Source organism: Falco cherrug, chromosome 8 (genome assembly GCF_023634085.1).
Source record: "Falco cherrug isolate bFalChe1 chromosome 8, bFalChe1.pri, whole genome shotgun sequence".
Lineage (NCBI taxonomy): Eukaryota > Metazoa > Chordata > Aves > Falconiformes > Falconidae > Falco > Falco cherrug.
The window spans coordinates 9,703,585-9,719,866 of NC_073704.1; the positions used below are offsets into that span (position 1 = coordinate 9,703,585).

A 16,282-nucleotide genomic window follows, 5' to 3' on the forward strand; every position below is an offset into this window, starting at 1 on the left:
CACATAGAGGCTCAGTCTTAACAAATGATGGGGGTTTTGTTGTTTGTTTGTTGGCGTTTTTTTTTGAGAGTAAAATGGCATTCTAGTTTTTAACAGAATGACCAACAAGTCTACTTCATCTTTGACCTATTTCCATGAGCCTTGTAACACAAATATTTATTTCTTATTTTCAGTCTTCACTTTCATTTATTAATTCAGTTTCAATTCTGTATAAAGAGAAAGAAGGAAAGCTCATATGCTTGTTCCCTAGGTAAACTGAAATACTCTTAGTCATATGACAAATAATGCCTAATACAAGAAATAAATTTTCTGTATTATTAATAATAGAACTGTGTTTGTTATAGCGCACAAACATGGAGAAAATAAATACAGTGGGACCTAAAAAAAGCTTATTACTCCTTGTTACGTGCACTGGCACGTGGACAAAGTTTAAGATGTACAAAATACTAAAAGCAATCAATCTTAAGTCAACACACTGAAAGCCAGAGGAACATTTATCTACATGTTTGGAAATTCAGCAGAGAGTGCAGGGTTACACTGAGAATAGAAAGTCATCAAAGCAGGCCAGCGAACAAAGAAAGAGCAAACAAGTACTGCCCAGAAGGGATTAGTGCTAGTTCAGGGGACTGTTTGCACTAACCTTGGATGGAAGCAGCAGCCTGAAAGCCAATCAGTGTGACCTTCACCTGTCATGATGATGTTCCCATCAGGTAAAGCCCACATTTTCCAGAGGTGGTCATCACTGCCAGTGACTACAATGTCTTTTCGGGGATGTGAAACCAAGCTACAACAGAAAAGAAAGGCAGATTATATTTTGTATCAATTCCATTTTATGTGAAACACACAGCAGTGAGAATCATTTAACTCAGGGCAAGAGCTACAGAGGACTCTGATTCTGGATGGACTGAATAAGTAGTGATGCTTTCTATGCTCATAAGAATTTAAAATACATGCTATGTAGATGAGTTTCTGCTGCTACTGAAGAAAACAACAAAACACGACTGACTTCTGTGAAGTCAGAATTGTTTTCACGCTCTCTTGAAGTTCCAGTTGATTAAAACACTCAAGTATATTTTTGAATACTTTGTTAGATTATGTTCTTACAAATATGCAGGAGGGTAACATATGAGCCAGCCATACCAATGTGAATCACTTCTTCTCACACCCAAAATAACTTCAAAAGCATTGGCTTGTCAGCCTGCTGCCAATGGTCAAAGGGGAAAAGGACGAAAGGACACTGCCTGTTTTTTGGTTCAGGGTTGGTTGTTTGGGTTTTTTTCATTGTGCCCACAGGTCTAAAGCCTCTTACCAGTGAGAAATAATTCAAATGATTATTACAGTCCAGGAGCTACAGTCTTTGCCATCACTTTAGCACGTATTCACTATGATAGGTCATAAAATCCATTTCGATTCTATACTCAAAATGTGTTACATGTTTTCATTTTTTATTATGTAGCACACTGGGATGCAATGGAAATCATACACTTATCACACCCCTATACTGAAAACTTGGTTTATTTTTGATTCGGCAACTGCAGTGCAGCTTAAAATGGATCCAGGGAAGAAAATAAATCTGTTGGAAAGATAACGAGTAGTCTATTTCATATGGATTTGGTTATTTGATTTAAATTATTACAATGCTTTATTATTTGTTGAATATCAAAAAGTATCTAGGCATTGACTTAAATCCCAGGAGTAGATTATTTAAATAGATTACATCCGGAGTTAAGAATAAAAATGCAACAATGGGGAGAGGAATCATGAACTGTGTGTGCACCTATTTCAGTTGTGCATCAGAGCTGACAGTTTGCAGACAAAAATGCTTACTAAAATAGCATGAGAGTAGAAAGAGACAATGCTAAGCAGCCAAATGGGAAGAAAAGAGAGGTCTTAAAAAGCACACTATTATTAAAATCTCTTTTTTAATAGTACCTTTCTCCTGCACTCAAATTATTTCATAAAATTCCTAAACCAGAACCACAGCTTCTACTATATTGTGAAAAATAATACCCTCTATCAAATTACTGCTAAAAACATATTTATGTCAACTACTTTTTCATCAGAAACTGTATCTATTCTTGCAGTTTAAGGTACAGTCTAGGAAGATTCCTACAGATTCATCTGCTCAACCAAGGAGCCTGAGTTTTACTCATTCTCTAGTTTCTTAAAGAGAAAAAAACCCCACATTTTCTATCTTTCCCTAAAGAGAAACTTCCATTGCTTTTATAGGGAGAAAAGAGAAGGTGGGAATGATGCTATTTAAATTCTCCAGAGATGCACAGAGAGCAATTGTATCACTTAGATTGGCCACAACAGATATCTAGAAGAACATGAGGGAACAGAGATAAAAAGAGAGAATTAAAAGCTGAAAGAAGGCACACCAGTGGCCTGCAAATTACAGGATGAGAACAGCTGTCCCAGAATCCCTCTACTATCAGAGGCCTCTGACACACCAAAAATCCCATTACTGCTGTCTGCAGCACACAGCATCTTTATTCTGGGGACTGCTAAAAAGGAGACCAGACTCACAGATGGGTGAGTGGGCTAGTTACTATAAAGATAAATCCATCACAGGTGCTACACACATGCTTCTCTCAGCCTCTAAAACAGAAGAACATCCTCACTGGCACACACTTAGCTGTGCACTGCACAGAAGCGAGACCAGTGCAGGGGTATCTTTTACTTGCTAGTAACAAGGTCCTCAAGGTCCTAAGCACCTCTGGATGTAGCAAGGGAATGACAAGGGAAAGAGAAAGAGCCATGGATTCAGGAAGACTAGAGCTGGAGAAGAGGATGCCTGCTGCACAACCACTAACAGCACATGCCACCGGAGGAAGCTTAACCACTGATTCAGGCCTGTCTGTGATGCAGTTAAAAGGCTGGATTTTTCTGTTTTGGGAACAACTTTATTGTTGTGTTATTTGGACAAAACAAACAAGCAGTGTCATATGGATACAGCTTATATTTTTCTCTTAATCTATTTTCAGGTACTTCAGATATAACCACCAGTTTTTCCCTCCAGATGTTTATGCTATTAGTTGAGTGCATGCCTGTTGTGAAGACTTTACATCCGTTCTCTCTCTTACATGCCTCCCAAATATCTGCCTTCTCAGTTCGCAAGATGTCTTACACAGTCTAACTTAAATTGCCTTCAGTCCACCTTTCACTCAAAGTTAATCTACTGGCTTCCTCCAGATCCTGACTCTCTCTCAAACAGTCCTTACCCAGCTGGCTGGGCTGCAGCTGCCTGTGGATGTGAGCTGTGCTGTCACTCACCCTTGCCTCAGCTCTCAGGAACTTTTTTCCTGTCCTTAACCCTTCCAACACACTTTCAAGTCCAGCTTTTGAAATGCCCAAACTTCTTCAGTGACCAGACATTCCTAAAAAGCTTCAAGACAATCCATACAGTGAATTTCATATTGAACCAAGTATCTTGCTGCCAGTATGAAGGCTGAAAGTCTATTTTTCACAGGCTTTTCTCTTAATTGCAGAGCTCTTGTAAAATGCTGCTGCTGTCCGATGTTTTTTTTTTATCTTCATGCCATTTTTACAGGCATACCATGAACGCTATTTAATTAACAGCAAATTTGTGACATAACCACTGTTAGCTGCTTCTGAGAAAGGGAAGCCCATTCATCCAAAAGGCGGTCTATATGCATCATTAATTAGGCACCCTTGTCTTCATTTCTGGCAATCCAGCATTGTATGGATTTTTGCTTCATCTCTGTTCACAGGGTCTAATTATTTCCAGCACAGAAGACTTTGGGTAGATTGAAATGGAAATCAATAATGGTACATGTGTGATAGGAACATTAGTTTTCTCCTCCTCTTCCTTTGGGATAGAAGTGGGATCAGAGGAGACTTGGCTGAGAAAAAAAAAAAAAACAAAAAAAAATCCCCAACAACAACAACAAACCAAAAAACTCTCACAGATTTGCTCCTGTCAAGTATATAAATATCCATTTTTACGCAATCCATTCTGGCATAATAAGACATTCTCATCTCTTCAGCACTTGCCATGGCCCCCCGTAATTTTCTTTCAAAAGAATCATCAATTATTTTAATTTATTTTGACTGAACCACAAATAAAAATATGGTATCTTCAGATGCAAAATACTTTCAGTCTCAGCATGTACTACATTTGATCATTTCACACATACAAAAACAACCTTCAAGTTAAAAACTGTTAAATCATAAGCTGTCTGCATAGCCTTAACTGTGTGTTTTAATACAAACACTAACTACATTGCACCGAGGCAAGGGAGATTTCAGTTCGATGCGAAGGAAAACTTTCAGGCAATAATGTTTCTGAAACACTGGAACCAAGAGACATCTGCATCATTAGCCTGTTCTTAAAGCTCTCAGCATACCTACCACACATTGTCGTGGTAGATTACTTCCATCACAGTAAGGAGAAAAGACTAGTTGGTGTCTTGAGGTTCCTTCAGGTCCTAAGGTAGCAATGTTCCTACTGAACCCTGGTTCATTCAATGCACAAAATAGACAGTGCTTATATGTGCAGGGCAATTATAAAACAATAAAAGCATCACCTCAAACCGCTGCTAAGGTGTAACAGCAGTTAAACCCAATCACACAGACAAAGGACAGTAAGGCATACAAAACCTCCTGTAATTTTTAAACAGTTTTGGTGGCTAAAATATCTCACAAAATCACCACATATTCAGCCTTTTTTACTAGCTTCCTACAGATCTCAGGAGATTGCACGTATAGGAGGAGTCCAGAAATAAAAACCTAAATAGTCTCAAAATTAGGCACTCTGAGAATGAAGAATGAAGTATTAATGAACAACTAAAGTGACTTACCCAGCCTCACCCAATTGCTCTGTAGCAGAAATGAGAACAAAACCCGGTTTTCTATGGTTTCACATATAGGAGTTATACAGAAAAGTATGTTCTCAATACAGACAGCATTTAGCTGCCAAATTCTAATACAGCAATGTACTGAATATCACTTGTGATACGTAATTTTTAGAACGTCATGATCTGATCAAACTTATTTGCACTCCCAGATAATGGCAAAAGATATATTTAATGCCAGTAGTTGCTTTCAGACCAGAAAGCTCTTCTGCTACCTTTCTTGCTCCAAAATATAAGCAGCAGAGGTCCTCCAAGATCAGAAAAACAAAAAGAGAAAAAAAAAATTCTTGGTCACAGAAACATTTTAGCGAACATTTTCCAAGACAAAAATTCAGACTTACTCACAATACCTAGCAGAGGGAGTTTTGGCCTGAGCAGTTACGTTCAGGTGATGTTATATCAGGAAAACACGCAGTTAACCCCTTTGTTTGCAGTCTCCTTTGGCATATCTCTTACTTTACTCCTTATCTATGTAATGGCAGTCTGGTGGGGATGAGAATGAGGAAAACCTGCAGCAAACAGAAGCGTTTTGTGCTGGCTGTGCACAGGGAAGTGCCACAGCCGGGGCAGCCGCAGCGCCGGCTCCTGCGAGGTGAGGGGGGCTGTCCCGCGCCAGCACGGCCGGATCCGGCCGGCTCCAGCTGCTTCCCACCTGCTCCGCGACAGGTCCACCATGGGATCTGGCGGAGCCCATCAGTGACGCTGGTGGCACCTCTAGGAAAACATATTACAGAAAGGGCAGAAAATGCTGGACAGAGAAAGGAGGGGGTAACAAAAAGAGTGAGAAACACTGAGGTCAGAGGAAACCTGCTCCAGCGCCACGGAACCCCCGGCATCGCCTGCGGCTTGCCCAGGCTGCAGCAGAATTTCCTGACAGGAACTGTGGCTCACAGAGAGCCTACGGTGGCACAGACTTTCCCTGAAGGACTGCAGCCGTGGGGAGAGCCCACACCAGGGCTGGGGAAAAGCGTGAGGAGGCAGGAGCAGCAGAGAGAAACGGCTGCATGCCGGCCATGCCCCGCTGCCCCTGTGGAAGGGCCGGGGGTCTGCAGCAAAGGAGTGAAGCGGAGCGAGGGGCAGGGGGGAAGGAAGGAAAGGTGCTGCTTTCATGTTTATCTTTGTTTCTCACTACCCGGATCTATTTTAACCAGCAATAACTGAAATTAATTTTCCCCAAGTCAAGTCTGTTTTGCCCACACGACAGTACTGGGCCTTTACCTTGAGCCACACACTTTCTTAGCTCATTTTCCCTCCTGCCCTGCTGAGGAGGGGGCGTGAGCAAGCAGCTGGGTGGGTGTTTGGCCCTCAGCCAAGATTAACCCACCAATAAGTGAAAACCAAACACATCACAAAAGCCTAATCAATCATTTTGTCCGCCACAACTTATCCTGGCATGACTTCCTTGAACAACATCTCCCTAATATAGTTATTTCTACCACCTTTCTATCTTGGCTTGAGGTACCCAGTCTCACCTGCCAGCATACTTCAGCAATAATTATAACCCTGACATTTAATTCAAGGTTTTATTATGCAACAGTAGCACAACTGAAAAGCTTTGCATTCTTTTTTGAGGTCTTTAAAATTTATCTTTTCATGACAAAATGGAAGAAGGACAAACGCTTTCAAAAGAGAAAATCAGAGCTAAAACAAACAAAAAAGGATAAAGCAAAAAACCCCCAAAACCACAAAAAGAACATAAGTAGGGGAAACTACTCAGAACACAAAGCTCATATCTTTTGTTTCATTTATGTAAATGCCCGCCTGGAAGTCAGTGATAGATCTCACTCAAAGCAATGTTTAAATATCTCTATCCTGTCTAGGGAAATTCCTGGCTGCTTCCCAAGCTCCTATGACTCAGGATTCAGGAGGGAGAAAATTTGCTAGGTTCTCAACATACCTAAAGTAAACCTTCTAGACTGTCCGGCAGATATTTGTACAGCTTAGAAAACAATTAGAAAATAGTCTTCCAGAAACTTCCGTATCTGTAAAAGGTCAAAAGACTTCATAATTTACAGCGCTAGCTTATGCATTTGTTCTATTCACCATGCACGCAAAATCCTCAATCTTAGATGTATGGCAGTAGTAAACATATTTATTCTCGTGAAGAAGGGGAATCAATTCACACACTTTCTACCTTGCCAAAACCAGATCTCATCTCAACAAAAAGCAACTTCAGAAAGTGAACACTCCACACAGCATAGAATGCCTCAACAAATAATTGTACTAAACACATCCATATAACTCACAGATATACAGTTGTAGAGATAAAGTCCATTTTGTGATGCTCTGTCTTTGATCACTTTCTGTTTATCCACTCTGTGCGCAATTATCAAAACACATTAATTTGCATTAGCTGAGTGTTGTAACCTACCTACAATTTACTGTGTTAGATCTGATTATGTACATGCTGTGCCAATCTAAAATACTTTTCTTCCTTACAACAAAGTTTGGCCCTGCATCAAATCTTAGAAAAATTCAAAACTATCCTGTTAATCTGCCTGTGTTTTATTTAGGTCTCAGTCCTTTGAAGATGTATGCACATTCCTGAATTACACACTGTCAGGAGTCCTGATGATTTCACAGCATATTAACTCAAAAACATATATAATCCTTTTCAAGACAGAGTCTTTAATCAGATCAGAGAACAAGGATTTTCTAGAACCTATATAATAACATATAAATTGTTTATGTCATTATAGTCTCGTGTACTGTGAACCTCTGCAACCTAATATTAAGCCTTTTATATAGAATGCTTGTAAATAAGAACTGGCATGAATCTAAATTACTTCTTAGAGAATATTTACTTATTCCTTCCTTTTGCTTATAAGGTTCTTGAGAATTACTGCAAGCAAAAAACAATAATAAACAAAGATCAATTTGTCTACAATGTCAGCTGTTACGCATTACAGAAACAGTGCGTTTATAAGCTGCCTTAAACCAAAGCAGCAGGCAACTAATAGGTCTCCACCTTACTCCACAGAGAAAGCCACTGTTTATTTGCAGAATCTGTGGGGGTTTTGGTTGATTTTTTAATTATTTTTTTTTGGTTTTTATTTAAATGGTCATACAGTTTAGATGATGACAAAGCTGTGAATAGAACAATAGACAGATCAATAGTTGGAAGTATTTTTTTTGGTAAGAATGAGGGTGCTTTTAAAAACCCCACAAACAACTAGGGAGTCACTGCCTGTGATTCCAGTAGCTCACAAGCTCTCATTTAATATGTATCTGAATCAAATTTTCAAGCTTAGTCAGCTTACTAGGTACCCAGCATACTTTATGAAGAAGTAATTAAGCCCAAAAGAGAGAGAGTAAGAGTTGCCACAAACAAGTGGATGCCATTAGAATGTTAAAACATTGACATCCCTCCCTAACATTTTTCCCCTGGAGTGAAAGCTGTAGTTCTGGGTCTGAAATTATTTATACCATGATTCATACTGCCCGCCACCATGTAACTAATCTTTTACTATCACTTCCTTTATGAAATATGCTACATCACTTTCTTTCAGGGAAAGGCAGTCCCATATGACTATTAAATTACAGCATTCAAAACAGTTTTAAAACAGAATTAGCTTAGATGTGCAGCACCTTGAAACCAGTTCTGAACAAGATCACAGCTCACAGGACAACTCTCTAGAGCAGCAGGGAAGAGGCTATAGATAACCAGAGCTAGACAATTTGCAAACCTTGGCAAAGGAACAGCCCATATATTTTCAAACTGCACCTGTGGTTGTGAACCACTTCACAGGCAGAGAAGCAAAGGGAAAGGCAATGTAGGCAAACTTGCATAATTTTTTTTTCTATTCAATACATCATCGTTGCCCATTTTTTGACCTGTGCATTAGGTACTTGTTGGGTGCTGAGATAATAGCTTGTCCTCCTTTGTGAGAAAAGACAAAGTACTTTTCTAAGAGGCAATTTTAGCTTGACCAACTTGAAAAGATGCAGATTGCTTTCACAAAAGCTTCTACCTGTAGCCTGGTTTGAATTAGTTTTCATCATTACTGTTAGCAATTCCCAGTCTTCTGTTGCATGGCAGCTTTTTCACAGATGATTAGGAGCAGTGTTGCGGTATATAAGAGTTTGGAACGAAAACTACTTGAAACTCACCAGCTGGTAAATTCTGTTAAATTATCAAGGTTGATAAAAGAAAATATTTAAAAATATAATTTGCAATTAGAGCATCAAACTGTCAACTCACATTTCTAAATTAATAAGAAACCAAAGCATTAACATTTCAAGGTCAGTTTCCCTCCTGTGTTTCTTTCTCACACTTGAAGACAGGGAAGGGTATTATGCTCTGTGCTCTATTTCAGTACCCTAATGCTGAAGAATGCTTCCATCAACAGAATTAATGGAAACTCTTGTGGGAAAAAAAGTTACATAAATAAATAGTTTCTTCACAGTTAGGACTAAGAGGCAAAGTTGATACCTATGAATCGTGTTCTTCCTCTGATGATCTTTGTAACCAGACATACGAGTGTCGTGGTTTAACTCCAGCGAGCAACTAAGCCCCATGCTGCCACTTGCTCACTGGCCACCCAGGTGGGATGGGGAAGGGAATCAGAAGAGTAGAAGTGAAAAAACTTGTGGGTTGAAATAAAGTCAATTTAATAGGTAAAGCAAAAGCCACACACAGAGGCAAAGCCAAAGGTGGCACTCATTCACCGCTTCCCATGGGCAGGCAGGTGCTCAGCCACCTCCAGGGCAGCTGGGCTCCATCACGTGTAACAGGTACTTGGGAAGACAAATGACATCACTCCAAATGCACACACACACCCCCTCCTTCTTCCCCCAGCTTTATATGCTGAGCATGACACCATATGGTATGGGATAGCCTTTTGGTCAGTCGGGGTCAGCTGTCCCTGCTCGCCGGTGGGCTGGGGTGAGGGGCAGAAAAGGCCTGGGCTCTGGGTGAGCACTGCTCAGCAGCAACAAAAACACCTCTGCGTTAACAACACTGTTACCAGCACAAATACGAAACATAGCCCACACTAGCTACCTATGAAGAAAATGAACCCAGCTAAAACCAGCACAATGAAAGAAAAATGGATTTTAGGTTCAGAGAGGATCACAGTAATTCTCTCATCCTTGGAGTTGTAGGCTGCAGATCCCAGGGAGCCTGCAAAGCTCTGCTGAGTAGCTTGTCTGCCCCAAAGGCTGTGCAATTTTCGCCACTGAAGGTAATTCAACTTTTCCATGACATTTCAAGAGAAAAGTTTGTCAAGCTATTTGCTCTGCTCTCATCTCCTGCACAGAATTACAGAAACATATGCTGAAAGGCATCATCTAAGGAAGGATTGTGTAGACCCATCCAACATAGATTTGTATACCTTTTCCTTGAAAAGGAGGTTCCAGAACACCTCCGGCTGGCTTTTTCTGGGGTTCATACTTAAAAAAGCATTTCCTAAAATACAACCCTCATCACTGAATGCAAATTACAGAGATTTCCCTTAATTCTTCTCTCAGGAATATGAAGAACAATTTTTCTCTACCTTTTGTCTTAAAAGCTTTATAGATCAGATGGTTGTTACTAACATTGTCTTAAATTAGGTAAACTCAATTCTCTAACTGATGCAGTTTTCTAAACTTTTCAAAAAGTCATGACGAGACATGGAAATATGTCAACTCAGATCTCACTAACCCTCATTTGGAATAATTACCCAACATGATAGACACTGCATCCCTCTTCACACATTCCAAAATTACATTTCCTTAGTTTACAGCACCAATATATTGTAAAATTTGTTACCTATTTTTCCTCTTGACAGGTATTCCCTATCTTGTATTTGTATATCTGAATTCGTCTTCCTAAATATATCATATGACACATTATTGAATTTCAGCCTGCTGTTTTCAGACCATCTCTCCAATTTGGCAAGTTTATTTTGAATTCTGATCTGATACAGAAAGGTATTTACAACTTCTCACAGCTTGGTGTCATCTGCATATTTTATAAGCTATTCTGTATTCCATCACTCTCACTGCTAATGAAAATGCTGAATAGAACTGATTTCCCAAGCAAATTCTGAAACTGAAACGCAGGCTGTGGAGTTGAACCAAGAGGTTCCTGTGCCCAAGCCATTACACTGGTTTGCACTAAAAGTTATCCTTTAGAAAGGCACACAATACATATTTTAAAACCTTAAATGCAAGAAAAGCCAACATTTGCTCTGCTAAATTGTTGCAATATTTAATTACCCTCTTTTTCTTTTTGCAGAACTTTACTTTAAAATCAGGACAGCTTCAGTTTCCAGATGCATATTATACTCTGTTTACCATATCAGAGAAAGAAAGATTGACTTACAGAATTAAAGACTTACTAACTGATAGATTCTACCATACCATTCCTTAAAGCTTCTATGGATTAATCTTCACAGACAGTATTTACTGAGGTTAAGAATTCCTGGAATGTTTTGTGAGACATGAACAAAGTAATGCTGGTTTAGGAGAACCAAGTAATATTTTTTTGTTTGCAGTTCCTGGGTCTGCTATGGAATTACGTACAATTACTTGTGGAAAAAATATTATCCCACCAGGCAAAGCTAAGCCCTTCATGTAATTTCTACAATATTTGCTATGCAGTATTTGGCATATTTGGCAAATTCTCTTCCCCCATCATTTGCTCTCCATACGCATTATGGGGAAGAAAGCAGAAAGCAAAGCTCTTCAATACTGGAAAACAACCTTAGAGAAACCCAGATCCACATTTCTTTACAAAAACTAGAAATAGGTCTCAGGATTCCCTTCAACTTCCAGCATGTGCAGCAAAAAAGAACATGGGATAGAAAAAAATAAAGACACACATTCATTCTGGGAAACACATACACACACCCTAAAAAAAAAAAGCTGACGACACACATTCCAAGCATTGTTAGAGATTTAGAGATTAAAAAAAAACCCAAACCCCAAACAACAAAACAAATGAATAAAGAAAAGAAAAAAAACAAACCAGCAAAGAACAAAACAAAATCTTTACCTGTTTTACAAGAGTTGTGACATTTACGCAGCCCTATAAAGCACAGGCAATGGGCCAAATTAGCTGGTTGCTTAAACACCTATAGTTCTTCAGTGTAATACATACCTTCAAACATGGAACGGAATACACACATTCCATTTAAGTGGTTAGGATTCAGGTAACATTTTAGTGACCAGAATGCAATACACGAAAGGCAACCATGATCAAGTCTGTTGTGATGCCTGGACATGTCCTGCAGCCCTCCCTGACATGTGAAGGTGTATGGCTGCTTTCCTACCTTTCTCTCAGACAAATTCCATCTATACCATTATCATCCTGATATTATAGTAATGAATTCAACAGTTACATTTTGTCAAAACCCTTAAAATATTCCTTGTGATGAACATTCACCACACACAGAATAATAATCTTCATGGTCAAGTCTCCCGATTGCCACATATTTCTCTGCATCCTCCTAGACCCAAAAACTATAACATAGCAGACCCTGTAAATTCTTAAGTAAGGTGGTTCTAGCCTTTATAAAGTATAAAGCTGCATTAAATATGATTGACAGAATAGTTTGAAATAATACGAATACATATGTATTAAAATTACTGCTGGTAAGCATGAGCTTCTCTGATACATATGGAAGCCTTATAGTCAAGTGGCAGGAGTGATCTGAAAGGTGTCTTCACGCTGTTAAAAATGTGATGCTTTTCAAGACTTACTGACATCTACAAAACAAATCTCTGAAGACTCAGAGTCACGCAAGATAGAAATTTTCAATTCAAAGCATATCTGGAATAAAAAGCCTTTCCCCAAATCACATCCAAATGAAAATAATGGTATTTTAAAATTTTTATTTCATTTCATGATTTTTATTTCAGTTTTTCACTTTTGTTAGCATTCTCACTATCTGCTACCATTTACAGGCCCCAGCTGCATGTTCAGAAGTAGTTCTAAATCTGGTGATCCCAACAACTAAGTCTTGTGCTGTGCCATGGAGTTAGCCTATTAACTAGCTGGCTACCATTAACCTCCTTGAACGCCGTATCACACAGTATGAAGGAGACTTTCTAACCCTCTGTGTAACCATTTTGTTAGCTGTTGTCTGTGGTAAACATCCAAACCTAAACTTTGGTTTGCAGACAAATACTAGCCTGCAGAGAGCTAAGAAACTCTAAGAATCTGACCAAATACTACCACAACACCCAACAGTAATTCTTCTGGTTTTTTTCACACATGTCAATGTTAGCGTATCATTACAGTGACAAAGGACGTGATTGAGGAGAGAATTTTCTGCTTAATTCTGACATGAGACAGACTAGATATGTAGGAATTGTTATTATTATGCTATCTATTCTGCAAAAAAGCCCTAATTATGGCTTTAAGATAAGGATGAACTAGGGCACCACATCTTGCACAAGCCATTCAGAAAATCTCGCGTATACAGTTGCAAGATTTGCTTCTCATGAAGCAAAGGTACGAAGTACAACCTCAAAGAATAGTTTCTTTTCAAGGGTAAGCATAATTGCATTGCTGAATATTTTTATCAAGACATTTGCTATTTAGTGAACAGAATCTGGCACACTACTTATGAAAGGTTGCCAATAGCTACTTTAGAGAATATTTCTGGATGAAATACTAGGATACTCATTGATTGCCCGTTCAGTCATTGATGAGTCTGTATATTTTTCAGCAGTACCTATATGTGGTACCTATAATATCTACAGAAAGATCATGCAAGTTCATTTTTGTTTTTCTGTTGTGGTTTTTTTGGGGTATTTTGGGGTTTTTTTTAAGTACAAACCCTGGTTCTCTCAAATTCAAAATACCAGAATATTTTGTACCACTTAAAATAATCCCTTTGTACTAACTAAAAACCAGCAACCTTAAAGCCAATTCTTGATCAGCTTTACAAAAATAGCTGATAAGTATAGTAAGTAGCGTTCTCATACATTCTAATTTTAACATCTGTATAATACCATTTACATTTGATCAATGTATACTGCCAACTGTATCCACCATCACACCTACTGAAAGCTCAGTATTACTGTAAATTTAAGAACTGCTAGGAAGTAGCACAACAGAACTCTATAGTCTATTTGTCATAGAAAAAAATCATCAATATGGTAATTGTAGAAGTGCAAAATGCAGTTTAAAGACCAGTACTGGCAATTATTTTATTCCATGTAGTAGGAAAACTAATGAGGCACATCTAAGATTAGCTTAGTGTAATCCTAAAAGCACTAAATAATGCTTCCTATACAAATATTTAATGTAGATTGCTTAAAGTAAAACCAACATAAAATATACCACTCTAATGCTACAGATGTCGAAACAGAAGAGTTTAAATCATCGTTAAAACAGAAATTATATGGAATATTTTTATTACTATTAATTACTCCAATTTGGCAGAACACTTCACAGCATATTAGCTTCAATTTTAATATGAATAGTTTCATTTTCTAATTAAAAAAAATGTAACTTCTTTTAAAAAACACCACAAACACATAATAATGTCCACTAGACAGAAATATCAAAAAATCAAAGTAAACAATAGATTTCAAAGAAGCCACTCTGTATAAAGCCATACTCATCTAAAAGAAGCCTCATCAGTTCCCCTACCACATGGAGGAAAAAAGGAAGCAATCTGAGCATGAATAGCTTACACTCTATCTTAAAATGGCAACTGTACAGACAAAAATATCTTACAATAGCTACAGAGAGCTGGAATTAAAGAGTCTCAGTCAGTAAATGAGCTACAGTGGTACTCAAGTTCAGCTTATCAAGTAAAGGTGACAGGTACACAGTGCTCTCCCACGTGGCCATTCAGTATTGTATTATGCAGAGCAGAGCAGCTTGTTATATGTAGTGGAAGTTCATAATGCCAGCCAAGAAGATGTTGAGCTCCTTTTTTCCCCAGTTCACACCAAAAACACCCAAATGAATGTTGATAACAAGTCCAGGGCCTGTTTTTTGCAAAATTCTTTTATGTGGCTTGAAAAAAAGAAGCAATTATAGTAGTGCTGTGTACCACAAAGCCACACCTTTAATATGTAGCATCTGCCCTGAAATGGGGTCTTTTCCAGGTCTGTTCCAACAAATTCATTTTTCTCCGTCAGTGTCATTACAGCCTGTAAGTGGTCTGCAAGAGGTATGCTTTCAAAGTGGTTGTTTGGGGTTATAGCCACAGGAATCTCTAACATCAAGAGATTTCTTTACATACCAAAATATTATTTTCCTTTGCATTTAACAGGGATAGAGTTTTGCAGTGTTCACGCTTGAATCCCTGCAGCCAGATGCTAAAGCTAACGTAATCAATAGAAATCCTCTGTTCATTTAATGGGACTTGTACAGAGAATTGCTTAGAATAAAAAAAAAAAATACCATTAAAGTTCATGGGAATTTGGACTGACTTAGTATTTCAGCATATAGCACTGTGCAAACAGTTGTTTAATGTGCTTGATTCTCCCTCTGTAAATGCCACTGATCAGCTGTGTGTACCTTGCAGCAGTGCAAAAGGAAACAATACCTTATGTCCTATGCCATGAAATAACTGCACTTACAGTAATAAAATAGGGATTTATAGAAACATCTGCTTTAAACTGGTTTTAAAACTTCTGAAATATATCTGGTCTAGTTTATTCTACCCCTGCAAACCTGTACAAATAAATGTACTCTGGCCATTAAGGCTTCACAAGTAAGAAAATGCAGAAGGTAGCTGTAGCAAAATATGTCAGTCTAATGTTAAACCACACCTAAAATGTCTCTTAAAAATAATAAATAAATCAGATGTTATGCAAATACCTAAGCACGTAACAGCGGAGCTTTATAACGCTCTATTTAAAACCTACTCCTGCACATATAATGTGCTGAATAGGGGAATTCCGGCTCTTTGTACAAATTCAAGTGTTCTAAATCAGAGAAAATTTAGAAGAACAAGGCTAATTGTGGGGTATACAGAAATGGAGTGTCACCGTATTTTAAAATATGATCCTGTATTGTGCTTTAAGTTCCGACTGTAATGAAGTCAAATACTTAAGTTACATGCATAACTTTATGCACACAATTAGCCCCACAAAGCAGAGCTGACAACAAACTACAGAGATTTATTTTGGTGTCAGTAGGATTAATTACATCCTTAAACTTAACTACTGCCCTGTGTACTTAGATCAGTTGCGCAGAAGAGCAGTTGATATCAACACAGCACTATGCACTTACGAGCCCCTATTCCCAGCTCCCTCATATCCACTGAGGAGATACTCCAGTTCTTGTCCAAGTTGTATGCAGTCAAAAAAACCCCCAATGTTTTATGAACCTGAAAAATAATATATCCTGCCCTTGTTATTGTGTGGGTATATATTACCAGAGCCTGCTATTGCAGCTGGCCTTCATATTTGTATATAATAAAGTAGAATATTAAGAACAAGCATCCGTGTAATTA

General features: G+C 38.4%; 1 protein-coding gene across 1 annotated transcript in view; it reads right to left on the bottom strand.

Annotated features, from left to right (window-relative positions):
- SPAG16 (sperm associated antigen 16) overlaps nucleotides 1–16,282 on the bottom strand; it is a 412,472-nt gene that overhangs the window by 206,901 nt on the left and 189,289 nt on the right. The window contains exon 11 of the mRNA XM_055718613.1: nucleotides 641–784. Coding sequence (XP_055574588.1) covers nucleotides 641–784 — 144 coding nt within the window. The remainder of the gene's footprint in view (nucleotides 1–640; nucleotides 785–16,282) is intronic.